General features: G+C 38.4%; 1 protein-coding gene and 2 long non-coding RNA genes across 3 annotated transcripts in view; all 3 read left to right on the top strand.

Moving 5' to 3' along the window:
* Positions 1 to 25,377, top strand: part of LOC311295353 (bactericidal permeability-increasing protein-like) — a 43,569-nt gene extending 18,192 nt beyond the window's left edge. Inside the window, exons 3-16 of the mRNA XM_084416692.1 lie at positions 4,506 to 4,605; positions 4,685 to 4,801; positions 22,168 to 22,314; positions 22,550 to 22,613; positions 22,696 to 22,756; positions 22,885 to 22,967; positions 23,052 to 23,228; positions 23,437 to 23,487; positions 23,626 to 23,793; positions 24,546 to 24,613; positions 24,697 to 24,739; positions 24,823 to 24,883; positions 24,991 to 25,094; positions 25,231 to 25,377. Coding sequence (XP_084272818.1) covers positions 4,506 to 4,605; positions 4,685 to 4,801; positions 22,168 to 22,314; positions 22,550 to 22,613; positions 22,696 to 22,756; positions 22,885 to 22,967; positions 23,052 to 23,228; positions 23,437 to 23,487; positions 23,626 to 23,793; positions 24,546 to 24,613; positions 24,697 to 24,739; positions 24,823 to 24,883; positions 24,991 to 25,094; positions 25,231 to 25,293 — 1,307 coding nt within the window. The 3' untranslated portion in view covers positions 25,294 to 25,377. The remainder of the gene's footprint in view (positions 1 to 4,505; positions 4,606 to 4,684; positions 4,802 to 22,167; positions 22,315 to 22,549; positions 22,614 to 22,695; positions 22,757 to 22,884; positions 22,968 to 23,051; positions 23,229 to 23,436; positions 23,488 to 23,625; positions 23,794 to 24,545; positions 24,614 to 24,696; positions 24,740 to 24,822; positions 24,884 to 24,990; positions 25,095 to 25,230) is intronic.
* LOC311295372 overlaps positions 1 to 27,721 on the top strand; it is a 383,037-nt gene that overhangs the window by 30,886 nt on the left and 324,430 nt on the right. The gene's annotated exons all lie outside the window — the stretch shown is intronic.
* Positions 7,660 to 14,071, top strand: LOC311295373. Its single transcript, XR_014628318.1, has 3 exons — positions 7,660 to 8,384; positions 8,736 to 8,901; positions 13,991 to 14,071. It is a non-coding gene; the product is annotated as an uncharacterized lncRNA (long non-coding RNA).

Here is a 27,721-nt window from a genome sequence, read left to right as displayed (position 1 = left end):
TGGTTCTTGGTCCTGGAATCGCCCCTAGATTCTGTATGGAGGAATGGCCTCTGATCTCTTGTCAGGTGTTCTCCAAACTCATCAGGCATTATAGGAGAAGACTCAGAGCTGTTATCTTTAAAAGGAGGTTGCAAAAAGGCAATACTTAATAAAAGGGTGCCAATAATTATGGCCGTGTTTTGGAGAAAAAACATTTATTTCATAATGTGATTTTACCCCCACTTTCAATTCCTTTACCTAAATAAAAGGTTGGAGTTTTGCAAATTTTTTGAATGAAAGATCAAAAGGATAAACCATGCAGATTTATTTTTACAGTTTGATCATATTTACCAGGGGTGCCAATAATTCTGACCACAACTGCAGATCCCTGATGGTTTATATCTTTCATGTCATAAAAAAGAAATAGTAGGGAGGTTAAAGGGTTAGTTCACCCAAAAATGAAAATTCTGTCAGTAATTACTCACCCTCATGTTGTTCCAACCATGTAAGTCTTTCGTTCATCTTCGGAACACAAATTAAGATATTTTTGATGAAATCTGACAGAATTTTGACTCCTCCATAGGCTTCCAGTGTGACCGAAACTCACCGGCCCAGAATAGTTATTAAAACATCGTTAAAATAGTCCAACTAACTACAGTGGCACTACATTAAGTTTATCATGCGACGACAATACTTTTTGTGCGGAAAAACAACAAAAATAACGACTTTATCCAACTATTAGTGTTCCTCAATGTGGGCCTCTGACGAGAGTTCACGGGAGCGCCAGGACGCATGTGCGAGAAATGAGATTACGGCGTTCTTCTTCTACTACTACTTGTTACTGACTGCTCACTCCTTGGGAGTATTACCGCCATCTACTGTACAGGATGACGTCCCGACATTGCCGGGTGCGCAAAACGGTCTCTTCATAAGCCGAGGAAGACGCACCCGGCACATAGCTAACAAATGTGAGAAAGGAAAAATTACATAAAAGCAGACCATCATTCATTCAGCGCTGTTTTGTGGCTGCAGTGCGTCACGTAACAAGCAATGACACGTCACCATGGAAACCAAACAGACAGCGCCTTAACCATAGACAGTATATAAACTGGACACAGCGACCCCATAGGTTTCAACGGAGAGAAAGTGAAGCACATTAGAAGCCCTCATTTCCTGATTGCCAAGCGTACTGCGCAGACTCAAACTGAGCTTGACAACGTGGATGTGACGTGAGCAGCCTGCCTGACAGTTGTAAGTTTTCTAGTAGCTGTGCCAAACGAAATCTGAACCATTCCCTTCCGAATCTTGCAGAGATGGAAAGCGTGAGTAGGATCTGTCCATGAGCTAGGAGCAGGAGAAACTTTATGACTCTCTATGGGCTTCTCCCTTGACTTTATCGGACTTTATGCCTCCACGTCCCCCCGATTGCATGCGAGCTTCTCTTCCTGTCTCTACGGTAATTTCCAGAGTCGCGTGGTTATGACGCAATCGTTAGCCTACTTTTACAAAAACTGCTTCTACGGGGGCATAATGTAAGATACAAGGTAATGGAGCCTTTTATACATTGTCGTGTTTCTTTAGAAATAAACCATGGACAAATGGGGTCTTTAAACGCCTCAGATGTAAAGTTATTCGCTGTCAAAGTGACGCCAAAATGAATGGGAGTCAATGGGATGCTAACAGCAGGTGAAGGCTTGTTAGCCAATGGCGGCTCCCGGGGGTACCTTCAAAGTAATATGAAACTCTTACCCACTGGCCTTAACCCTTATGTGCTGTTGGGGATGTTTTCATCCACTATGGGGTATTTTAATTTGGCCATAACTTTTTCTGTGTTTCAGCAAATGGAATGATTTTTGGTGACAAATCTTATTTTGACACATATTTTAGGAAAATGCTTTGAAATTTTTCAAAAACTCAAAAGTACACTGTGGGCAAATTTTCAAAAATATTTATCTGATACATTTTTACAGCAGTTTAAAGTAGTGGCTGTTTTCAGCCACGAAACATAACGAAAGGTTGTAAATTTGAACAATGCACAAGGTTTAAGCGCATAGAATTTTTCCTTTTTTGGAAAGTCACAGAGAAAAAATGTTTGGTAACCGCTTGCACACCTGTTTAGTTTTTCCTTTGATTGGTCTGCTATTTAGTTTCTTTGCTCCTCTGGATTTGTGGATGTTCCCTGACTGATTCCGTTTACCGACCTTTATCGTCCGGCTTTCGACTACGCTCCCCTGTCTGCCATGTACAGAACCCGGTTTAGTTCATTAAATGTTCTGATCTGCCTTTGCTTTTTACGTTTTATTTTATTATTCTTAAAATAAATTAGCATATTTGTTTATTTCGTTTTTTTCCACAAATGTATGACTTTTAGTGCAAATTGATTGCCATATGCAGTTTTAATAAAGTTGAATTAACGTAACCTTCTGTCATTTTTACTCTTCTAAGTGTACACTTGCAGGTGATTTGTTTCTAATTTACTGTTAGGCCCATTAAATAATAATAAGGATAAACAATATTTAAAAAGTATAGGCTATAATTATCTAACATCTGACTAATTAAAAATTAACCTCAAAACATAACATGCTAAATGGGGGATATCTAGCATCAAAATAGTAACAAAGTAACAAAGTAACAATAGTAACTAGGAACAAAAATGTATTGTCATCATAATGTCGTCTCTCAGTTGATTTTCGCGCAGATGTTGCCACAACGGAAAATGTGTTTGCTCAGCCCGATCTCATGAAAGTGAATTGTCATGAACCACAAATTGTATTTGTAGTGCTTATGATACGCAGTTTTCGTGTGCATATGATACGCACTTTATGGCGTGTAATAGGCACGCACTCCGCACCCCTAATCCTAACCACAGGGTTTACAGTGCGTAGCATATGCATGCAAAAACATTTTTGGCGTATAAATGGCACGAGAAATAAAATTTGTGGTATAGATACGAACTTTCATGAGATCGTGTTTCATAATCTGCTACTGGGCCGGCCCTCTGTCAAATTTTAAAACCCAGTGTGGCCCTTGAGCCAAAAAGTTTTGCCCACCCCTGGTGCGTTGGTACCGCAGGCGGTGAGTAAAACTGCTTCAAATGTCTGTGTTGTTAGCAATCGGCGCGTAAGCACAGCAAGTAAACAACATGATCACGTATAGTTAATGTATCTGGAGCATGTGATGTATGGTGTGTGTGTAAATGTGTGTGTAAATACAGTTTATTGACGCAGTTTATTGCATCACTTTATCGTGCGCCTTTTTGATTAGCTGTCAGATACTGAGTAAAAATGAAAAGAAACAGGCCTATTTTATCTTCCCTGGATGTTAAATAGAATGGGAGTCAATGTGTAATGTGAAAATGAATGGGAGTCAATGGAATGCTAACAGCAGGTGATGGTCCGCTAGCCAATGGCGGTGCCCAGAGAAGCTTCAATTTTTTCCGAAACATTGGCCCCCTGGTGAAATGCTGCCACTGGGCAAAGGATTATGGGGACTGAAGTTCATGGCTGAATGGCAAAGGTCAGAGAAGGAGTGCCCTCTAGTGGTCAACATGGGCACACCAGCTGGTGACTGTGACAGTAGCGTGTGAGACAGTGTGCTATGCACAAACAATACCGGACAAGGAACAGAACAAAAGCAGGAAGATAAATACACAGTGATGATTAACTAAAATATTAAATGCTTTGATGATTAGTGTTAGTAGGGTCCATGTTGACTGATCAGTGGTAGGGAACTACAACAAGGAACATCTATGATGAATGTAAACAAAACAGAAAGTCCAAGAACCTAAAATAAACTGAACATGACTGTAACATATATTTTATTATCAAATATTGGATTTAATTTTGACTTTTGTCAACTTGTTTTCTTTCATCTAGCACAGGTTTTGTATTTATTTTTGCATTGTATGCCTCCTTTATCTGAGCTTATGCACCTAAATCATTTGGGGGGAATTTTGGCAATACTGAATAAACCTTTAAAATATTCTGTTCAATTTATCACACTAAACCACCCATTGAAAATGAATGGGAGAGATCAAAAATAAGAGAATCATTTAGTTTTCAGGAACATGTTCATCATGTTGTTCACATTTTGTTGTTCATGCATGGATATACACACACACACACACACACACACACACACACACACACACACACACACACACACACACACATATTCATGTACACAAACATACTGAATCCAGTATTTGGTGATAATATAGCATAATGAGAGATTTAAAAAGTGGTTTAAAACAAACATTAAACATTCAAACAGACTAATGTGATAAACTGCACATTTGCAAAAACTTTTTTATTAATACATTTTATTTATATCTTCTATTTTGTGACTTTTGACCTGTGACTAACTGTGAATAAAATCTTTATAATATGTAGTTCAATAATCAAAACACTACAATGACATGGAGATCACATGTAGGTCCTGATGGGTTTGCATCTTTCATGTCATAAAAATAAAGGGACAGATCCAAAAACCTAATCTTTAAGTACAAAAGTTGTTTGTTTTGACAGTTGCAGGTAAAGGTACTGAGATGCTCAAACAGTACATCCAAGACAAGGATATTCCAGACCAAGCTCTTCCAATTCCCATCATGCAGTATACAGCTAAAGGGTAAGACCAGTGTTCCTACAATATCCTCCTGCTAAATAAAATGTATATTTATATTAAAATGTGCATATTTTCTTGACAGAATCAAGATGCATTTAAATGAACTTAATTTAATGAAGCAGATCTTTGATAAAGACACTGGAGTCATTGTAAAAATGGAAAGTCCCAAAATTCAAGTGACTGGAAATCTGATATCGGGGTTAGTATAATGTTCATATCACAAATTTTCATCAAAGACATCATTCGAAAAAAGAATAGTAGTAACAAACTGGTAACATTCTTCACACAATTCTATTTTTAATAAAAACACAATAAACAGACATAAAAAACAAACATTTTTTTTTTGCTTAATTTAACAGATGGAAAAAATAAATTGGTTAATGTGGCAGGTACAAACGTTTTTGAATGTCTTCCTCATGTTATTTTCAGGGCATCAGCACTTCCAATTTAATATTTTTTAATACCCCTTTTTTTAATAACTGCCTTGTCATTTTGGTTACGTCCAGGATACATCAACTATAAAAAAAAATACTAGTATTAAAGGGTTAGTTCACTCAAAAATGAAAATTCTGTCAGTAATTACTCACCCTCATGTTGTTCCAACCCCGTAAGACTTTCTTTCATCTGCTCCATAGGCTTCTAAGGGGTCGAAACTTGCCAGCCCAGAAAGTTAGAAAAGACAATGTTTAAAGGAGTCATAACCTAGTATTACCTTGGATACCTACTGCTGTATTATAGTCTTTCAGGCCCTTCTAAAAAAGAAAAGTGGAAAAAAAATAAACACAGAGCTCCTCAGAGCCTTATTTCTGAAGGCATTATTGTCTCGCGAGATCTGATGCGATGTTTTGGCTGTCGTGGACGGTCATTTTAATAATGCAAATGAGGGGCGCGTTGATTGGTTGCAGAAAGGAGGGGGGTTGACACCGCAGGTAACGCTTTAGCATATCATTCCAAAATGACATCATGGTGCATTTGTGAATGAACCCGACCTAGCCGCGACCGGCTTCCCGGCCAGTGTATAAGCATTAGGCAATCAATAATAGCCGAGTACATGATGATCTCAGTCAATTGTTTTTTGCAAAGTATGTTAGCAGCCATTCCCAATGTTTACCTCGAAGCTAATACTCCCGGCCAGTGTTGTGCCTGAACGCGTTCATTGAACGATAGTTCATGAACTCGTTCATATTTTGGGCGAACGTGAACTGAACGCATTACTGCCTGATGAACGTTACTGTGAACTCATTCATTGTGGTGTCTGAATGCCACGCTCTCTCAGTTTAACTTCGTTCAGTAGGATGCCGGATTTCTATAAAGCCTTCCAGGCGAAAACCCACCTAAAACCCACCATAAACCGGCCTTAATATGTACCGGAAAAACACCCAATCTGGCAACACCAGCCACCAGTGTCCATTGACTCTCTTGTGATTTCATTCATCAAAATGAAAAAATCTTTTTTCGAGTCATTTCGTTCATTTAAGGGGCTTTAAATGTTACTATTAACTGGCAAATTCCCCGAACACATCAACCTACGCAATCTTGATCATATTCTGAATTAAGAAATCATTATAATGCAGTCAAAAATCAATTTACAGGGAACAAAAATAATTACTTCACCTCGAGTCTTTCGTTTATTTGTCTAGTGACAGACGCAATAGCATACAATATCCGCATTAGCTGCTGTTTGTAACACACAGTAGAGCAATAAAAACAGTCTTACCATTTCAACTGCAGGCAATTTTGTTGGAATGGCGCTTTTCCCGAGCTTCGATGACAACTTCGCCTGATATTGCCCCAAATTTGTGAAGGATTCCGGCGTACAATGTTTAGCACAGCACAAACACCTAACGATAAGCCAGTGGGAAGGGTTGAAGGAACCGCGTCATTAAAAATGAATTTAATCCACTGGTCCCTGATAGCTAGGTCCGTTCTTGGTAGAGAAAACACATTTACATGTTGATTCTGACAGTCAACCACAGAGCAACTCACGTGTGCACTACGTTTCTCCATCTTTCGCGACTGAATGTGAGGGGGTGAGGGGGAGAGGGGAAGGGCGGGCTTCCTGCTGCGGTGTCCATATATGGTAAATCAAAAATCTCCTGTTTTAGTGCGCGTGCACGTGGGCAATTTTTCCAAACCCTGAGGTAAACAAACGCTTCACTTTTAAATATAGGCTTCCCGGCCAGTGTATAATCATTATGCAATCATAACATACACACTGTAAAAAATGGCTGTGAAATCTACAGTTATTTACTGTAGATTTCACAGTAACAGTACTGTATAATATTTTACAGTAGAATATTGTAAAGTTTACAGTAAGACCGTAAAAATCACAGTAGTCCAAACATTACAGTTGAAATCACAGTAGTCAAATCATTACTGTAAAAAAAACACAATTTAGCCACTATAGTACTGTAAATATTAAAGTAAGCTACTGTATTTTCCTTTTTTTATCATATCTTTCTTTGTACCCCTTTCACATGGACGGCCCCAGATTATTGTTGTTCAGAATTCATTACCGGAATATGATATAAATACTCGATGGTGAGCTTTAAGTAAAAGTGTTTTAATAAATTAAAATATGTCATGTAACTTGTACTCTGCACCTGCTGCAGGAGCTTTCTATTCCATACAATATCTTTTTTTAAGAATTCACATAAGATTCCAAGAATATTTTTTGTTTGTTTGTTTTGTGACTGTAAATGGGTGTTTGGGTGTAAATGGGTGTTAACAGGGAAATAAAATATTTGATAAGCGTTAGTCTCCCCAAAGTCATACCCAAAGTCTCCCTTGACATGGTCTAACAATATAGGCTTCATAAACGCATAATTTTTTGAGATATCATCCTCAGATTTGAAATGAAGCATGACCATTGGTTATAAGTTGCAATAGTATATTCAAATAATTATGTTATTAATATTAAAATATTCATGTTTTTTATACATTTAATAAATATATTCTTAATATTTGTTGTTTTTATTTTTGAGCTTATATATCTCAATATTAAAAACATCTGATTAATTTTGAGTTTTAAACTTGAGCCAAAACTCTCAAGCTTTCTAAGGTTATGTGTCTCAGAATGACTTTTATTTTGGGTAGGCAAAAATTGGGGCTGTCTGGTTAACTCATAAATACGTCCCATGGGATTTTTATTTTACAAAAATCAGTGTTATATATTTTTTTCTTCGGAAGCAGGAGAGATAAACATGCAGAGCTGTTTCTGAGCTGCAGGGCGAAATAAGGCGCCGGCAGAGTGGGCGGGGTTTACCCAGTCTAGAAAGTTCTAGAATCTGTGGGAAAAAAGCGCGAAAGAAGCAGCACTTGAATTTCTGACTCGTCGTCAGTGACAGAAAAGCTCCGTTAATTCTCAAATGAACGTTTATTTACACACGGCTTTGTCTTGTGGTTGTATTTATTTTGTTTTCGTCTTTGTGTTGATTTCTTTCACTTTTTGCCTGAGAGGAATTCAGCGAAAACGTTTCCGTGAGAGCTCCCCGACCGACGGAGACGTTTTCACAGCCGTTACAGACTACTACTCAAATTTACGTTTCTTTATACACGGCTTTGTCTTGTGGTTGTATTTATTTTGTTTTCGTCTTTGTGTTGATATCTTTCACTTTTTGCGTGAGAGGAATTCAACGAAAACGTTTCCGTGAGAGCTCCGACGGAGACGTTTTCACAGCCTTTAACGTTATGTATTTTTCCCACCCGTGGCCTCTGCTGGAGTTTCCATCTTGGAATCGCGGATCCTTCACCAACTGCTTATCGGGACTTCCAGAAAATCAGTAAGTAAATTTACCATCACTGACGTACTAGCCTATATATGTATATAATCTACAAAGTCTAGGTCGTCCAGTTGTGTAAATGGGGTCCATTGGATCCCATTGCGCCTGTTGTCAGTGGCTTGCCGCATGATCTAACGTTAACTTAGTCGGCCGCATGATCTAGTCGGCCTTCGAAGAGGAATGGTAACGTTAATCGAGAAAGTAGACAGCCTTGACTAACTCCTGTTGGGATGTGAAATGCCTCTGTCTGCTGGCCTTTATGTATGATTCTACATTGCTCACTGCACTTACAGTTATTCATTAATGTGTACATATTGTCCCATCCCCTAACTCCTATACTCATGTTCATAGGTTTTTAGTCAGGATCAATCCTGACTCCAACAAGTGCACTGCCAAGGAGCAGATGAGCAAGACGACAGGGAGAGTGGTGAAGCGGAAGACTTCATACATGAACCCCTATGTAATATCCTTCATCAGGGACTTCACGGAGTTCTATTTGCTAACTGACTAGATACAGGTGAGGTTCTGATAATAGCTTTAATAATAATTATAATATAATTAATAATATAGGTATATGTGGGTATAATATAATTAATAATAATTTGATAATAATAATATAGGGATGCACCGATACCGGTATCGATATCGGGCCGATACTGAGCTCAATGTACTCGTAAGATACCAACAACCGATACCAGGCGTGTAAACAGTGTTTGTGTTTAGAAAACGCGTGAGCTGGTCGAGCGCATCCCTTTAACCAGACGTCATTGGAAAGTTTGTAGTTCAGTGTGATGTAAATGGCAAAGAAAGTCAAACAAGACATAATGTAGCTTATCAACGTTAACTGAGAGAGAGAGAGAGAGAGAGAGAGACTTGTTGATTGCTCTTGATTGACTAAATCATATATGCAAGTAAAACATAAACTGTTATTTATTAGGGCTGGGTAAAAAAATATAGATTTTTTGATTTGAATCGATTCTCATTCTTACAAAACTGATATCGATTCTTAAACATTTTCATAGAGACATCAGTAGCTATATTACTAATATCAGTGATACACGCCTTCATTCATAAAAATATTCCATTAACATATAGGGCTGGGTAGGGATGGGTACCGAAAGCCGGTATTAAATGATCATGAAAATCGGTTCTGCTGTCAGTACTTGGAAAAATACACGTAATGTTATTATTGCTATCCACCTTATTCTGCTCAGTCTAAACAATGCGCGCTGCCATGACGACGACTCTGGTTGCCTACTTCCGGTTCGTAGCGCTTGACCTGTACTAGCAGCGAGAGAATGAGTTCAAGCTCCTCATGTGCTGTTGTTGTTTGTTTTAACAATTCAAATAAGATTTCAAACTTTTTAGAAACTGTGTTTCGAGCATAAGATAAGAAGGAGATAAGAATTTATTTTTTAAAGAGCTGTGAGTCAAAAGAACCGGCTCTTTTCAGTAAGCTGAGTCAAACGAGCCAAAATGTTTACTTCACATCACATCTCACATTTTTAATTGTCCATAACAACCCGAAAACTTGCCTGCTTGCCTTGCACATCTAATTAATTGGCAAAGTTTTCCGACTTTTTTTCTTATGCTTCAGTTTTAACGCTAACCACTCTAAACGTTTACTTTATTGGATGTATCTGATACGGAACCGGACATGGGCATTATCTCCTTCTTATCTTATGCTCGAAACACTCAAGTTTGAAATCTTCTTTGAATTGTTAAAACAACAAACAACAGCACATCAGGAGCTTGAACTCATTCTCTCGCTGCTAGTACAGGTCAAGCGCTACGAACCGGAAGTAGGCAACCGGAGTCGTCGTTATGGCAGCGCGCATTGTTTAGAGCAGAATAAGGTGGATAAAGACGTTTTATCTCGCCAGCCATTTCTATACAGGCTACCATAATATTAAACCATTTGTCTGTGATGCATTTTTGCTATTCGCAGTCCAAGAGAGAGAGAGAGCTCCACAGCGCGCACAACATGACAGCCCTAATGAGTGATGACGGAGGACAGAACTAAACATTTAAACGTAGCCTGGTTACACTTCAGATTTGTGATTAGTCTGATTTTATTTTAGATTTTGGCTTCCAAAGATTATAATAATAATATATTTTATAATATAATATAAGATTATAATAATAATATATTGAGGTAAAACCATTAAAAACTATAGCTGCATTCCCTTCACAGCAGTAGGCTACGCTCTCATTTTTCCCTAAAACTCAAACGTAACGACAGAATCAGATTCAGCATTCAGTGATTGTTGTAAAATGCAGGCTAGCTACTGTTGCTAAATTGCGGGACACGTTTAATAATAAAAAGAGCTATTAATAGCACAAAAATATGCTCATGAGATGCTGTTCCCAAGGTGGCGCGCGCGCTCCGAAACACACCGCAAAGAGATGAGCAAATTTTCGGTTTCATGTGCAAATGATTTTAATGTTTACGTAAACAAAAAGTGCATATTGATGCTAGGGCTGAACGATACATCGAATTTTCATCGTCATCGCGATATGAACTCGCGCGATGAACACATCGCAACAGACAGCCTGACACGATGAATAATGCCTGGTTCAGATTACAAGATTTTTGTGTCTGTTACGATAGTCACGGTGTCAGATTACACGATTTTGACTCCTAAAATCTTGTCGTGTCGTGGACAAGAAACATGTCAGACTACACGTTGCTTTCCGACCAGTCATCGCGTGCCGTCACATGCACACATTCACTCGCACGCACACATTCACTCGCGCACACACACACACACTCACTCACTGACCCTCACTCACTCGCTCGCACACACACGCTCACTCGCACACACACACACTCACTGTCCTCACTCACTCACTCACTCGCGCACACATGCTCACTCGCACACACACACACACACATGCACGCACTCGCACACACACACACACTCGTCTCGCTCACTGGCGCACACACACTCTCGCTCATACTCACTCACTCTTGACGGAACCCGTCGTGGAGGACCGTTAAAAAATTAAACATGCTAGTCGTGATGTCGTGAAGCATCGCAGACTTGGCGTCGGTTGTCGTCCACTATGACACAGTATACGGGATGAAACGATCGAATCTTGCGTCCCGACTCCCGTTGTTTTTACGAATCCCCACAACACCCTACATCAAACGGATCGCGCTAAAATCGTGTAATCTGAACCAGGCAGGTAATAAACGTTTGACCTATCACGCAAAGAACCTATTAAAGCACTAAGACATGGGAACAGTATAGCTAACATACACATTTGAATATTTATCGCAAATCATATCGTCATCGCAATATTAAACAATGTTATCGCACATCGCAGCTTTTCCTCATATTGTGCAGCCCTAATTGATGCTAATCAATTTGTTCTTTGCTGTTTTTCAACATACAACTTGTTGAATTGACTTCATTCTGTAGTATTAGTACTTTTTGAAAAGGATTCTGTGATAACCATGATAATTTTGGTCACTTTAATCATCTCATCATTTCCTCTCTAGTTATGATCAACTATGATCAACTAAAATCAACAATAATTGTGTTTTTACAGTATAATATGCAAAAGTACAATTTTCTATTAAAAAAATATCTACCTCTCCCTCTCTCTCACACACACAATCAGATAGTCCTAGATAGATAGAAAGATAGATATAGGGCCCTATAATATCCGCGATCACGGAATCGCGGAATTGGCAAATTAACGCGGAATCTAGTGTCAACGCGGAATTTCGCGGAATTTTACATATTTGGAATACAATTCTGTTTTTGTGTGGGAGAAAAACGTATGTCTGAGGAAAATCGCATATTACTGAAAGAACGAGCAGAGAGATAGGCCCGGTCGCGCGCGCGTCTTCAAACTGTCTTGCTCTCTCTCACTCCCTCGCGCTTATTAATCTAAATCAATTGAGAATTGACACAATGGTAAAAGATCGGAAGAACGAAGTTTCACATGGAGCATTCGCATATTTTTTTCCTGAATTAGGCTACCGCTGGGTGTGAATTGTGCAAAAAAAACTTTTTTACCTTGCCTTCTTCTCTGAAAAGCGTTCCGCCCATTCAGCTGACATAAAAAACACTTTCAATAAACTAAACAAAACCTATCCAATGATGAAATGTTTTCTGTGTTGACAAATCTTGTGCGATGTCCTAACTGCCGGGATAATCACACAACGCGTACAAGTCTGCTAATGATACGTCCGATTCACGAGCTAATGACTCCTTTGAATCGATTCACTTTAATGAATGGTTAAAACAACTGATCTGTCCAACACTGAATCGGTTCGGTGTATAACAAAATCGGTAACACTTTACAATAAGGTTCCATTTATTAAACTCTAGTTAACTAGATCAGTTAACATTAACTATTAATAAACTGCACTTCTGCAGCATTTATTAATCTTTATTAATGTTATTTTCACCATTTAGTAGCCTACATTATTTAAATGAAAAGTTGTTAACATTAGTTAGCTTAATGCACTGTGTGAAGTAACATAATACAAATACAGGGTTAGGGTTAACTAAGATTAACAAAGATTAATAAATACAGTAACAGATGTATTGCTCGTGGTTCATGTTAGTTAGCCTAATACATTCACTAATGTAAACAAACCAAACTACATTTAACACCTCTTAAAATGAGAATTTTGTTTGTTACCTCAATAAATTTAGGGTCATTCCTATTTTATTTGTGTACATTTAAATCATTAACATTAAAAACACTCTTTTTACGACTAAAATAACAGTAAAGGGTAAAAAAAAACTGAATTCCCAAAAATTAAAACGGAAAAAACGGAATTTGCAAAAATTAAAACGGAAAAAACGGAATTTGGGAAAAAATAAAACGGAATTTGGGAAAAAATAAAACGGATTTTACAGGGCCCTATAGATACTCTAATGATCCCGAGGTAACTATCTAACTTGGATAATGCGTCGTGTAGGTGTTAAATTTCAATCTTTATGGTCTTAAAATGTCTTAAAAAGGTCTTAAATTTGACTTACTGAAACCTGCAGAAACCTTGTAAAAAAACGTTGCCTTATGTACTCTGAAAATTGTTACGCATCAGCTGAAATAAAAACACTTTCAATAAACAAACAAAACTATCCAGTGATGAAATGTTTCCTGTGTTGACAAAAATCTTGTGCAATGTCCTAAACTCCCGGGATAATAAAACGTGTGCCATAGTCCGCTAATGACACATCCGATTCTCGAACTAATGACTCCTTTGAACCGATTACATTTAATGAATGGTTAAAACAACTGACCTGTCCAACACTGAACTCACGAGACGTCTGAATCGGTGTATAACAAATTGGTAACACTTTACAATATGGTTCCATTTATTAAACTCTAGTTAACTACATTAGTTAACATTAACTATTAATAAACTGCACTTCTACAGCATTTATTAATCTTTCTAAATGTTAATTTCACCATTTACTAGTAGCCTACATTATTTAAATAAAAAGTTGTATTTGTTAAAAGAACACTCCACTTTTTTTGGAAATAGGCTCATTTTACAACTCCTCAAGAGTTAAACAGTTGAGTTTTACCGTTTTCAAAACCATTCAGCTGATCTAATGTGTTTTCTTCTTTAATTTCAGGGCTCCAACTAGGATTCTAGGTCTCCAAGGTCAGGGCATGCAAGAGGTCATAGACCTTTGTCAAGTGGCAGGGAAAGTTTATTTTCCTTTCTGTTTTAAATGTTCATGCAAATATTAAATATTTTATTTTTTAATGTTCAATGTTTTATTTTATTTCAATACTGCCATAGTGTTATTTATTGCTCTTTAGAATGTGGTAATAATCAGTTATTTGCATGGATTTAAAGTAGTTAAATTTTTTGACCGTATTGTATCAATTTGCATTATTGTTCCGTCATAGCAACCAGTCATGCGGAACTAGTGAATGAACTAGTAACAGTTTGCTCTGTAACTTTACAAAACTTGTAATGAAACAGCCTCGTTTTGTAAAATCTTCTTCAGTCGTAAATTAAATTTAGCAACAGTGTAATAAGCGGGATAATAGACTTCACGCCATTAGACTATCCAAAGTTAACACACTCCGCTGGGCGTTGTGGCCGCATTACAAACATAGAATGTGCGTTAACTTGGATGGTATAATGGCATGTTGTCCAATGTCCATTATCCCTTTATGTTGTACCTGTTTTGTCATTCCTGTTCACCAAATGTTTTTAAATAAATAACTATTAACAATTTTCTTATTGTCTGCAGCTGATTGCAATGTTTTAGAATATGGGTGATTCTTTTAATGATGGCTAATATTAAATCAGTGATACAGTATTTAAATTGTACAGTGAGAAACTGAATTTACAGTGATTAACTGTTATCTACTGTTTATAGTACTGTATTGCATACAATACATAAAAAACAGTGCTCAATTGTTTTTTGTATGTAAATGCAATTGAAATCACAGTATTAATTTTTTTCTGGCAACAATTAGCCAGTAAGTTACTGTAAATACAACTAAAATCACAGTTTTTAATTGTTTTTTATTTTACAGTGAATACACAAAATACTGTAAATGGAAGTACAGTACCCTTACTGTAAAACATATTCACAGTAACTTACTGGCAACAATTAGCCAGTAACTTACTGTAAATACAACTAAAATCACAGTATTTAATTGTTTTTGATTTCACAGTGTATACATAAAATACTGTAAATGGAAGTACAGTACCCTTACTGTAAAAAGTATTCACAGTAACTTACTGGCTAATTGTTGCCAGTAAGTTACTGTAAATTTTACGGTAAATTTTTTACAGTGCATTGATTCTCGTGGAAAAGTGAAAATTGCAGGTTATGACTCCTTTAAAATAGTCCAAGTGACTACATTGACTCAACCACAAGTTTATCAAGCGACCAGAATACTTTTTGAGCACAAAAATAAATAAATAATAAATAACGACTTTATTCCACTATTCATGTTCTTCTGATGTGTGTGACGTACAACCCAGAATCGGTGTGCTGTTACACTACGTCAACTCACTCAGAGACCCACACAGAAGAGAATGAAGAGTTGAATAAAGTTGTTATTTTTCTTTGTTTTTTTAGCACAAAAAGTATTCTAGTCGATAAACTTAAGGTTGAGCCACTGTAGTCACTTGTACTATTTTAAACTGATTTTAAATTGTCTTGTGAGACAGCTCTCAGATTTAATAAAAAATATCTTAATTTGTGTTACGAAGATGAACGAAAGGCTTACGGGCTGGAACAACATGAGGGTGAGTAATTAAGTGTGCTTGCTGAAAGCAGCACACTTATTGTTCTTCTTAAGTTTTCTTCTTCTTCTTCTTATTATTATTATTATTATTCCCGGGAGAAAAATTTTGGCCAGCTCCTGCGCCTAGGCCCTTTGAGACAGAGACACCGTTCCAACTTTAAAACGTCCGGTCAGTACCAGTGTAAGTTGCTCGCGAAGATGACATCACCAGTCCATGTCGTTTGTCCGCCATATTGGATTGAACAGAAAGCGAAACTAAATTTTCACAGGTCACAAATTTGGTCCGAACTTCACGAAACATACATGATCCTTGGACCAAGCCTCACAAAAGTTACTAGAAGGATTTTTGATTTTCGGAAGCGTTTGCCCGTCACAGCCAAACGAAATCAGCGGCGTAGTCACCAAAACAGGAAGTAGTTCATATTTCAGGAACGCTTTCACGTATCGAAACCAAACTTTATACATGAATTCGGGTAGGGATCGACCGATATGCATTTTTCAGGGCCGATGCCGATACCGATTATTACAGATCAAGTAGGCCGATAACCGATATTTTGAACCGATATGTGTCTAGTGTAAAAATAAAAATTTATGTCAAAATTAAGAATGAAAAGGCAAAGACTCTGACAAAGACTCTCTTTAAATTATTTTAAAATATCTTTAATTCTGAGAACTGTTCATAATAACAACATTATTAATAATAACAACAAACATAAAAAGTAGCGGGAGCATCCAAATAATAGAGGTGACTATTCTGTACGCATGTGTGTGTACGCGTGTGTGTGTGTGTGTGCGTGCGTGCGCGCGCAAGCAAGCAAGCATGCATGTATGTATGCATGTATGTATGTATGTATATATATATATATATGTATATATATATATATATATATATATATATATATGTATGTGTGTGTGTGTGTGTGTATGTTATATTTAGCATTTTATTTGCAGCTAATCACTACACCTGCTTTTGCATGCATAATGTGAACATTATTCATATGAGTATACCCAGAATTGCATTAAAATCACACACAAACCATATTGTCAGGGCCGTTTCTAGGCATAGGCAAACTAGGCGGTCGCCTAGGGCGCAAACAGCTGGGGGGCGCCATTGAGCGCCCCCACCACACCAGAAAAAAATCCTTCTTTTTTTCCATTTCCGATAATGGAGCGTATATTTGCACTAAGTGCCTGTCTTTTTTAGCAAAAATACACCCACCACTAAATATCTACAGTGGCATAGGTCATAAGGCGTGAGGTGCTTGAAAGTATAGCTTTGGATGCGTTCGACTGGAATTCGAATCCGCCTTTTGCCGAAATCGCTCTTCTCCCTTTTCCCAACACTTGAGATGTAAAATTTATAGCCTAACATAAAGGTCTCTAGCGTTATATTTTGTCAATGAATTAAAATCGAAATCAAAAGGCTTTGTGCCTTTATAAAACAGCACAAGACTTTAAAGTAGCCTAGACATTCTGTTTGTGCTGCGTGATTTAAAGAAAAGTGCGCACTTTGCTCACGCGATCAGCATGGTGATCTGGTGTTTTTCTCCAAAATAAAAGCTCAAGGGTTTATTTCTTGCAAGTGAAGAAATTAGGAGGACAAAAGTATTGTAATTTTCCGATACTATAGTGTAATGTAAAATATACTTTTGAAATATTCATTTTAATTTATAAAGTAGCCTACATATTATTGGCTATATGGATTTTACGTCATAGGAATACTTATATAAATCATAAACACCAGTGATAATGTAATGTAGACTGAGACTCTATATCATGATAACTAATAAGTCAATGGTTTTTCTTTGTTCAATGTGCACAGTTCATGGGTTGAAGCTCTTAATTTTTAGCTCTCAAAGTACCAGATTGATGCAACTTTAATTGATTTTAACCTTAAAATATACAAAATTTTCTTGCGGGGGAGCATGCCCCCGAACCCCCCTAGAAGGACAGTGGAGGGGGGGGGGGGGGGGTTCAATAGGAATCTTGCCTAGGGTGCCAAAAAGGCTAGAAACGGCCCTGCATATTGTAATAGTGTAATAGTTTTTTTCTCTTTATTTTTGATGTGTGAAATGTTTGTTTGACTGTTTATCACGACGATACAAACTAGGAAGTATACAGGACAGCGTCATCCAGAAACGTGCAATGTGAGATTATTATTGACAACTAACGTTATTCGTCAAATGAAAGAGCGCGGCCGCGGAGATAAATCAGGAATAGGGAGCTCGCGTCGGGGCGTCAGAGCTCGCGCTTGATGGATGCCCTTTCAGCTCTTCAAAATTGCATAATGATAATTCTGTGACAAATTATTTTGCAATCATGAGAGAACAAAGCAATATTTCTCCAAATGTGCGCAATTTTTTGACTAAAAGCCCAAACGGAACGGACACTGCTGTTCAGTGAAGCGATGTGAACAACACAAAAACCGCAGCAGACGTGAGTGAATTCATTCGTGTTGATAATCTATTCAAAATATAACGTTCAGTTGGCCGAATGTTGAGAGAAGTACGTTTTAGTTTCACTAGCACTGATGTGAAGCTCCGTTAAAGCATATCACTGCAATGACGGACATTGACCGGGAATTCACAGTATAATAACTGTGAACAGCGCTTGTCATCATAAATCGATTATATTTAGGTGTTTTGCAACTTCAGTGTAGTGATTTAATGCAACTTCAGGAACGTTTACTGCTTTCTTACCTTCGAGAGATAGATAACTGATGTGTGATGATCATTGATCACTGAAGCAGCTCCTGTTGTTAGCAAGTGCTTTCGGTGTGAGAGCGGAACATTTTCCAGCCGTGCCAGCCGTATTGATTGGCCAGACTCGTGACTCCCAACAAATCAGATGGACTATGGGCGGGGCTTAGTCTAGGCCACAGAGCGGTGCGCTCTGACTGAGGTGGCTGGATCAGTGCCAGATCGCGCATTTCAAAATAAAATTGTTTTATCGGCAAATCGGTTTTTAAAATGGCCGATACCGATAACAATAAAAATGCTTAATATCGGCGCCGATAATCGGCCACGCCGATAATCGGTCGTCCCCTAAACTCGGGACTCCAATGTGAGGAAGCACAAGATCTGAATTGTTTAAAAAAATATATATTTCAGGCTAATAGACAAACCCATTTACCTATGTCAATGAAAGAGTTTCACCTCACACTTTTAATGTTAATGCATTTAGACAGTAGGTGGCACTGTTCACAGAGCTGCGAAGTCAGTGTATAGACTGCATTCGTTTTTACCAGGTTTGTCTTAATAAATGCAGGCATGAATTTCGTTTTTTGCATTGGTCTAATTTAATCATCTTCATTTATTAATATATACAGATTTGTTTGCATGAATTGTGCATTTCCAGGTCTCAAAGCAGTTAATAACAAAAAAAACAAAAAAACAAAACTTTATACAAAATACATCATGCTCTTCTTTGCTAACCGAACAAACAATTCATTGTCTGTGGCTGTGTTTGTGCGCACGGGAAATATGCTGCGCATAACAATAGAAAACAAGGAGAAACGCGCAGTCACATGCTCAAACAATCAACAACGTCGCTCTAGAGGTGCGTTGTGGACTGCGAAGTGGACTTCACAGGGTTTTCCGCCATCTTAAGTTAGATTCTAATCTGAAGGGAGCGAACATGTTCAGTTCGAAGGGCACTGCGCACGGCATAGGGAATAAGGGAACATCGATACATCACTTCACAGGAAGTGGAGAGCGATAATCACCCAACTGTCATTTCGCGCACCACGTCATCACCAGTCAGAACGGTCATAACTAACGATGGAGGAGTTTACGTATGTGTGTAAGTATTCATACATTTCGCCATTGTTATACAAATGACAGTATTTTTAACGGTTATTGTTGTGAATATTACATATACTATTTTTGATGATTATAATTTACCTCAGTGAATGCAGCCAGCTTAGCTAGTTTGTTAAGTAAAGTGATTTTATTTTAGGTAGTTGTAAAATAGTGCAATATAATTTTAAATATATAATATAATAATAAAAATTAAAATATGAATGTAGTCCTATTAGGGTTCACAAAATTCACGGTTCGGTTCGATACGATACACTTGGGTCACGGTTCGGTACGGTTCGGTTCGGTATGTTTTCCATACAGCAAAAATAAAAAATAACATAGAAATTTCCTTTAATTATTTTTTTTTAATTATTATTTTATTTAGGCTAATGAAACTAACATCATAAAGTATGATTTATTTATTGCTTTTTTTCTGAACAATAATGTAGCTATTTGACCCTTCTTATGAGCATATAAAACAAAACAGCTCCTTGGACAAAATGAAATGTAATATTGTAGTAGTAGGCTAGTTATAAACAAAGGTTTATTTTAGTTCAGATTAACATTTGAGGGCAGCAATTGTATTCATAATGTCAAAATAAAACCGACGTAATGTTACTTGAGAGCATTATAGCCCACTATTCCTGACAAACTTCCATACCTTGCAGTTAGTGTTACTACTTAGGCCTACTACAGTAACTCCATGGTGAATGTTGCTGATCTGTGGACAACGGAGTTCATTCATGGCACAATGTTTCTTCCTGGTTTCCACGTCAGCGCTGTTTGATCCGTTAATAACAGAGAAATGTGCATGTTTCTCAGATCTCGCAGCGCCAGCGATAATTACTTCAGTGGCGAATTCAAATGCTTTCTTTACTGGTCTGGATCTCTTAGCGCTGTGTGGTGTTGCTTGACCAGGCTCGCGCATAGGGCTCGCGAGTCCCATTTCACAGGTCAAAACTGATAAACGGTCCACACAAACACAATATGAGTAGCTCAGTTTCGTTCATTACATTGCATTTGCCAATTGATGTTGTGGTCGCGCCAGCGCCTCTATGAGCGCGCTTGCCACCCGCGACGCGCCTTCATTTGAAATAATGAAATTTTGGTCGGCAGAAAAAATGGTCCAACGAACCGTTCGGTACGTAATGCGTACCGAAAACTGAACCGAAAGCCTCGTACCGAACGGTTCGATACGAATACGCGTATCGTTACACCCCTAAGTCCTAAATATATTTATGTTATATCGGCCATTTTGTCGTGGTGTCCGAATTCTGAGTGAACGACATCATTCCCTACATTATTCACTACTTTTACCCACAATCCTCTCTGAATTCGAGTGTACATACGATGTACACTTGCTGAGACACTATTTCCCACAATCCAACACGATAAGGCGATAGAGCGCGAATGAAAAATAAACAAAAATGTCACCATGGCAACGGTGCACGCGAGTTAGAAAACAATCATTTATAAGACCAGACGCCTGGTTATTTATTTATATATACCGTTATATCTATATTTGAATAAACAAATGTGTTGTGTAGTGTTTTGTTCTCTTTTATTTTCACATATAAATGTAAAAAGTAAATAAATATGACAAGCAAGTGTTTTTATTATCTTTTTTTTAATCAAATAACGCAATAAACGTGAAAAATACATACATACAATTGTTACATACAATTCATACAGCCAAAAAAAGGAAATATTAAAGATGGGTAGGTAATGTTTATGACAAATTGTCCGAGCTCTCTGGCGCGTGATAATTATGTCAGCGTCCGAATTCTTTGCTGATGTAGTGCACTCAACTGCCACATGTAGGGATTAGTGAACCAGTGAGCGGTTTCAGACACAGCTAAGGAAGTATCAGCAAAAGATTAATAGATTTCTAGCCCTTGCATTAGCTTTACTACTAGATATATTTATGGAGATGGAAAATAATAAGTCGCCCTGTACAGCTATGATCAGCTTTTCGGCCGAGCATTCAATGTTGTTACGCTGCAAGCTGATGGTTCGTTGCTGCCGCGCTCTATCACTCGCACACCATAAAGAGCAAATTGTTTTTGAATGTTTCAGTTTCGTGATTAAAATGACATAATTTGGAAGAGGATAATTTCTTCACAAACAGCTCATTATGACTCAATGTTAGAATGCTGCACCTACACTCGATAGTGTGAATAAGATCAGCGCAACGCAGACCACTGCATTGATAGGGTAAAACACATGATCTGTCTATGGCCAGGGCTCAGCGGAAAACAGAAAATGCCGGTCCAGCGCTGATTGAGGAATTAAATTAAAAAATAAAACAGTTTGACATCTTTTTTCTCGCATTCTCGCATTTTTTCTCGCATCTCGCATCTATCCACTACCTGCTAATGTTAGTGCACTGCACCCGAGCAAGAACACTTTGCAGTTCCTCCAGAAATGAATTTTTCTAGATACTGACTAATTACTCATTTTTGGGTGAACTAACCCTTTAACACTACTTCTGAACCTGGTGGTTCAGAAGCTCTATACAACTTATTTGCATGGCACTGATCTTTACACTGATCTTTACAGTGATCTTTACAAAAAGTGGCTTTGATGTGAATGTCTTTTCAAGGTATCTGGATACAAAACAGTCCTTGTTCAGAGCTGCCTCAACAAGTCTGTGGAAAGACACATATATAGAGGTTAACACACAATGAGTTAAATGAGGCTTCTGAAGAGGAAATAATGCTCTGAACTCTATTTCACAGAAAAAGCAGTAGTCCGTTTAAGGCGGATGCAGATACACTGACCATTACTGCCAAAGTTGCAGTCAAAGTTGATGAAACTGGCCACCTAACACTCAACATAGAAAACTGTAAAACAGAAATTGGAACTTTCACAGCCGACCGTACTAGGTAATTTTGTTCAGCTCACCACATCACAAATAGCAGCTGGCTAATAACTAGGTAAATCAGGATTCATTTGTAATAAAACATATGTTTATCCATTGGGTTGTAAGTGCTGCAAATATCACATAACATTAAAAAAGATACCAATTTATTCTGGTTTATGTTCCCAGATGTCACAGAATTTTACACAAATTAGCTTACAGCTTATAAGAACTAACACTTTAAAATTTTGTATTTTCAGATTTATGTTGATTGATGGAATTTCCAGGCTTTTATCAGCTTTACCCAGAGCTGCTGGCACGCTGGTGAGACACTCACTGAACATTCACTGTTCACAACAGAAACCAAGAGTCTCATTCCATGTCAATATTAACTGTGCTGTTTCAGATCTGTTCCATGGTGAAAAACATCATTGCAGGTTTTAACCCTCAGCTGGCAACATTAAATGGTACTATGAATACATTTTAGTAACCTGACTGTGATGATTACGAAAATCATTTCATGACAGCATTCATGGCATCCAAAAAAATAAAAAATAAAATAAAAAAAAATTCTGTTGTGACCCTTTAATATTAGGCAAAGTACTTGAACATTATGGGATTGACTTCTCGTTGGGGCCTGCTGTCATCTCTAGTGACAGCATTGAGTTAAGTGCAAAGGTGATATTTAGTTATTGTTAAGTCTGAAGAGTAATGTAAATGTACATTTTTATATCTGAATTTGGATGTTTATCACAATTTTAGGACATATTCATCCACTTGGGACAACAAAAACAAAGCCACCTCTCCCCCACAGATTTCACATTGCCTTCCCATAATACAAAAATGTTCTACATTGGAATATCTGCTTTCACCATCAACTCAATAATGGCGGATATCCACGAATCTGGTCTCTTGATCTACAGAATCACTGAAGACATGGTGAGCTTCAAATGTCATAAGCTTTCAGTCCTTAAGATTGTATGAAATAGTGGTTGGGCTGTTTTTGATGCATACAAATCAAGGATTGGATTACAAATGCAAATGATTACATATTTATGTTTGTAAATACAGTATGAGCCCCCATGGGTAACAAAGTTAGTAACAAATAGTAACAAACACAATCAGTAACAGCTTTTTTTTTATATAGGTCCCATCTGTGATTCTCAGTACCAAGACATTTGGAGCATACATTCCTGAAGTATGGACATTTTACCATTCTATTAAAATAATTCCACAAAGAAAACTAAATATAAACTTAACAAAGAAAATGACTAAAATCTGTGTATAAAAAAAACGACAAAGCATCAAAGGCACAAACCTTGTATTTTTATTTCAGATTTCTAAAAGATACCCTGATCAGAAGATGATGCTGGAGATACAGATAGTAAAGGAGCCTGTCGTTAAATTTGAAACCAAAGATTTGATTCTTGAGGTCCTCAGTACAGTGACAGCTTACGTTATCCAGTCTGACAACAAACTCTCTCCACTTTTTGTCCTCAATCTGGTGAGTCACAAAAGACTAAATATGTACTAAATATGTGTAATATTTGCTAAAAGAGCTCTTCTGACATATATCAGTTTTCTTTTTATATGTGTCATCAAGGTTAAAAATGGCAAAATGGCTTTCTCTGGCCCTGAACGTGGTAGCTGGACACTGTGCATGCACTGAAGTTTTTTTTTTTTTTTTTTTTTTTTTTCAGATTACATGTAATGCACATATAAACTAATATGTGAATCAGATTTCAATGTTTAGAGCTAATAGATGGTCAGAATTTGAAATGAGATTGAATTCATTTCGCCTGACATTTGCTTTAGGTTAGGACTATGTTTCTGGACAGGAATGTTCCAGGACCAACAAAAAAACGTTGATGCAGGAACATGTCTTGCTTGGCAAAATCACGGTGACCAGTCCTGGGGACCCACTGCTCTGCACATTTTGTATGTCTTGTTTATTTAACACACCTGAATCAGATCATCAGTTCATTAGAAAAGAGCTCCATGAACTGTACTGAGTGTGTCAGATAAGAGAGACATACACAATGTGCACAGCAGTGGGTCTGGACTGGAGTGGTGTAAACACACCTACTGTCATTAAGGAAACATCACACTATATTAAGAGCTGAGGGTATGCAAACTTTTGATCAGGCTAAGGTGTGTAAATTCAGTTATTATTGTCTTGGAAGGGGTCTTTCTATGGTCTGTTATTGACTGGAATATATTTAAATAACTACGGTAATATCTCCTTTCATCCAACAGAAGAGCAGTGTCAGCGCTCAAGTATATGGGACTGAGCTTAATCTGGCAGTAAAATTAACCCCTAATAAGTGAGTATTTGAGTAGTGTGTATCCATCTATGAATGTGAGATAGTGATCTAAAATTACATACAAACTGTATTCTCCTAAACAGAATTGAAGCAAGCATAAAAGAAACCAACATAAACCCTTTTGAGGTAAAAAGCAAAGAGAAGTAATTATTAAAATCATGTTTTTGAAAATAATCAAGTCTCATCAGAGCAATAATTCTAATCAACAGGTCACACAACTCAACTCTTTCTTGGACAACATAAAAGATCCTGTGTTTACTTTGATTAATGGTAAGTATTAATGGTATTTTTTTCTCTCTCACTGTAATGAAGGATTATTTTGTTGTATAGCATGGGAATGTTCTCGTTTTACTCATAAACTTATCAATCCTTTTCAGCTCACTTACCGAAAGTATATCCTGGTTTTATACTTCCATTGTCCTTAGGGGAAATACACCTTGTAAATACACAAGTTGAGTGTATTACTTCTGCAAATACACAAGTAAGCTAACTTTTCTATTGTTGTGATGTTTTATATATATATATATATATATATATATATATAGCATCTTGTGATGTATGAGTATCTGGGATCATTTAGAGAGACCCTGTGTAACCTAATGTGTTTTCTTGAACAGGGTTACTTGTTGATTGGATTCGATGTTCAAATCCAAGGAAACGCCTCACCTCAACACAGCTGAGGACAAATATGTTTGTAAAGGCGATTTATTTGTCTCTTCAACAATCATGTTTTGAAACTTGCATAAATAAATACGTTGCATTCACCCCCAGATAACAGCATTTATTTATTTCCTATGTAATATAAATTAATTCCTGCATGCAAAATTTTTATATGAATAGGAAATACCTTCAACCTTTCTCAAACTTCTCAACACACAGCCTACCTAAGGCTTTTGCTACGTCTACATCAATCCAGATAGATTTGAAAACGGAGTTTTCGTTTCAAAACGCTCTCTGTCCACACAGACTTTAAACACCTCTCTGTCCACACTCTCTGTCCATAGTGTTTCCAAGCATTTTCCAAAAGTTTCTCATCCACACTGAAACATCGGAAAACGCTACATTCACCTTACAGCGCATGCATAAACCCTGACAAAAGCTCACTGCGATGATACAGACCGAACAAGACATAATCAAGTTATCATGAAATTCTTCTGGCAGGCTCATTTTATCTAGCAGAATATCTCACCATTTACTGATGTGTCCAGGCCACTCTCAGTTACCATTATATGTTTGGTCTAAAATACTGCAGGACAGCAAATGCGAGTGAATGGGGGTTGTGGATTGTGCCCCCAGCATTTGACAGACGGTCCCTCTTGGTTGGAGAGTCATTCAGGAGAGATAGGCTACGAAGAGTAGGCTGATCCCGTCCTGGCGAACACTCTCTAGAGCAGTAATCTGGGGGAGAGCGTACAGACGTAGCATCAGCCATATCTGTACCATGGTGAGGGAGAACCAGAGCGAACAGATGTTTCTTGAGAAGCAAACAGCTCCACTTCCGCCCAGCCAAACTTTTCCCAAACCAACTCCATCTTAGGGCGGAGTCTCCATTTCCCGGCCCTCAGTACCTACCTCGACAGGATTTATTCTCCCTAAATTCAGTTATCCAGGAATGTAGACTGCTCTCAGGGAGAACACCTTGCTCTAAACCACAGGAGGATCTGGTGTAACAGTCTGCAAAGAGGGCGTGACGTCAGACTCCTGAATGGTTTGATTCTGAAATCCACTGCCGCTTCAATGTACAGTATATCTTTTCAGTGATTTATAATCAAGTTATTAATCAATATTTATCATCTACAATACTTATCATTAGTATTAAAACACAATGAGAAATGATTGTTTTTGACATGCATAAATCAATTATTGTAAGCCGCCTTCATCTTTTTCTGCTAAACACACAATGCTCTGTTTAGAAACATGGTGAGATGGTGATATTAGCAACCCTGCAGCACTTTCACAAGACAAAGAGCTGGTCTGAGGTCCTAAAGCTTTGAGTCCTGTCAATATAACAGCGCAGAGCGGGAACAGGACAGAGCAAAGCCAGGGCTGGGTCTGCCTCCTCCGGGGGCAGCGCTTGCAGGTTCACTACCTGATCTCTAAACGGAGTGGTAGGAACCTTGGGCACATATCCGGGCCGGGGTCTCAGAACAACGTGAGAGAAATCCGGCGCGAACTCTAGGCACGATTCGTCGACCGAAAATGCCTGCAGGTCCCCTACCCTCTTGACTTGAGGCAGTTGAGCACTGACTGGACGCGCTCCTCCGTGAGGCGCGCAGTCTGGCCGACCGAGTCCAACTCCATACCGAGATAAGAGATCCTCTGCACGGGGCAGAGTTTGCTCTTGTCCCAGTTGACCTGAAGACCCAACCGACTGAGATGGTGAAGCACCATATCCCTGTGTTCGCACAACAGATCTCGCGAGTGAGCTATTATGAGCCAGTCGTCAAGATAGTTGAGAATGCGAATGCCACGTTCTCTCATGGGAACAATGGCCGCCTCCGCGACTTTCGTGAAGACACGGGGCGACAGGGCCAGCCCGAAGGGTAGGACCTTGTACTGATATGCCCGACCCTCGAACGCAAACCGAAGAAACGGTCTGTGACGAGGAAGAATCGAGACATGAAAGTACGCGTCCTTCAGGTCGATCGCTGCAAACTAATCCCGGGGACGGATGCATTCGAAGATGCGTTTCTGCGTAAGCATTTTGAACGGGAGCTTGTGAAGGGCCCGATTCAAAACTCGCAGGTCCAGGATTGGCCGTAACCCACCGTCTTTCTTGGGTACAATGAAGTAAGGGCTGTAAAACCCAGACCTCATCTCGGCTGGAGGGACCGGCTCGATCGCGTCCTTCGCCAGCAGGACGTCGATCTCTTTCCGCAAGACAGGGGCATCCTCTAACCGCACACGGGTAAAGTGGACGCCCCTGAACCTGGGAGGCCGGCGAGCAAACTGAATTGCGTAGCTGAGCCGGATGGTCCGGGCGAGCCACCGAGACGGTCTGGGAAGCGCTAGCCAGGCCTCGAAGAACCGAACCAGTGAGCCGACCCGGACCACCGGCGTACCTGGGGTGGGGCAGCGAGGTGGAAGGCAGGGACTCGACTCCGGAGG

The sequence above is a fragment of the Rutilus rutilus genome (assembly GCF_951802725.1).
Source record: "Rutilus rutilus genome assembly, chromosome: 8".
Classification (NCBI taxonomy): Eukaryota; Metazoa; Chordata; class Actinopteri; order Cypriniformes; family Leuciscidae; genus Rutilus; species Rutilus rutilus.
The sequence above is the reverse complement of the archived record's forward strand: the minus strand, read 5'-3'. Positions and strand labels throughout refer to the sequence as shown.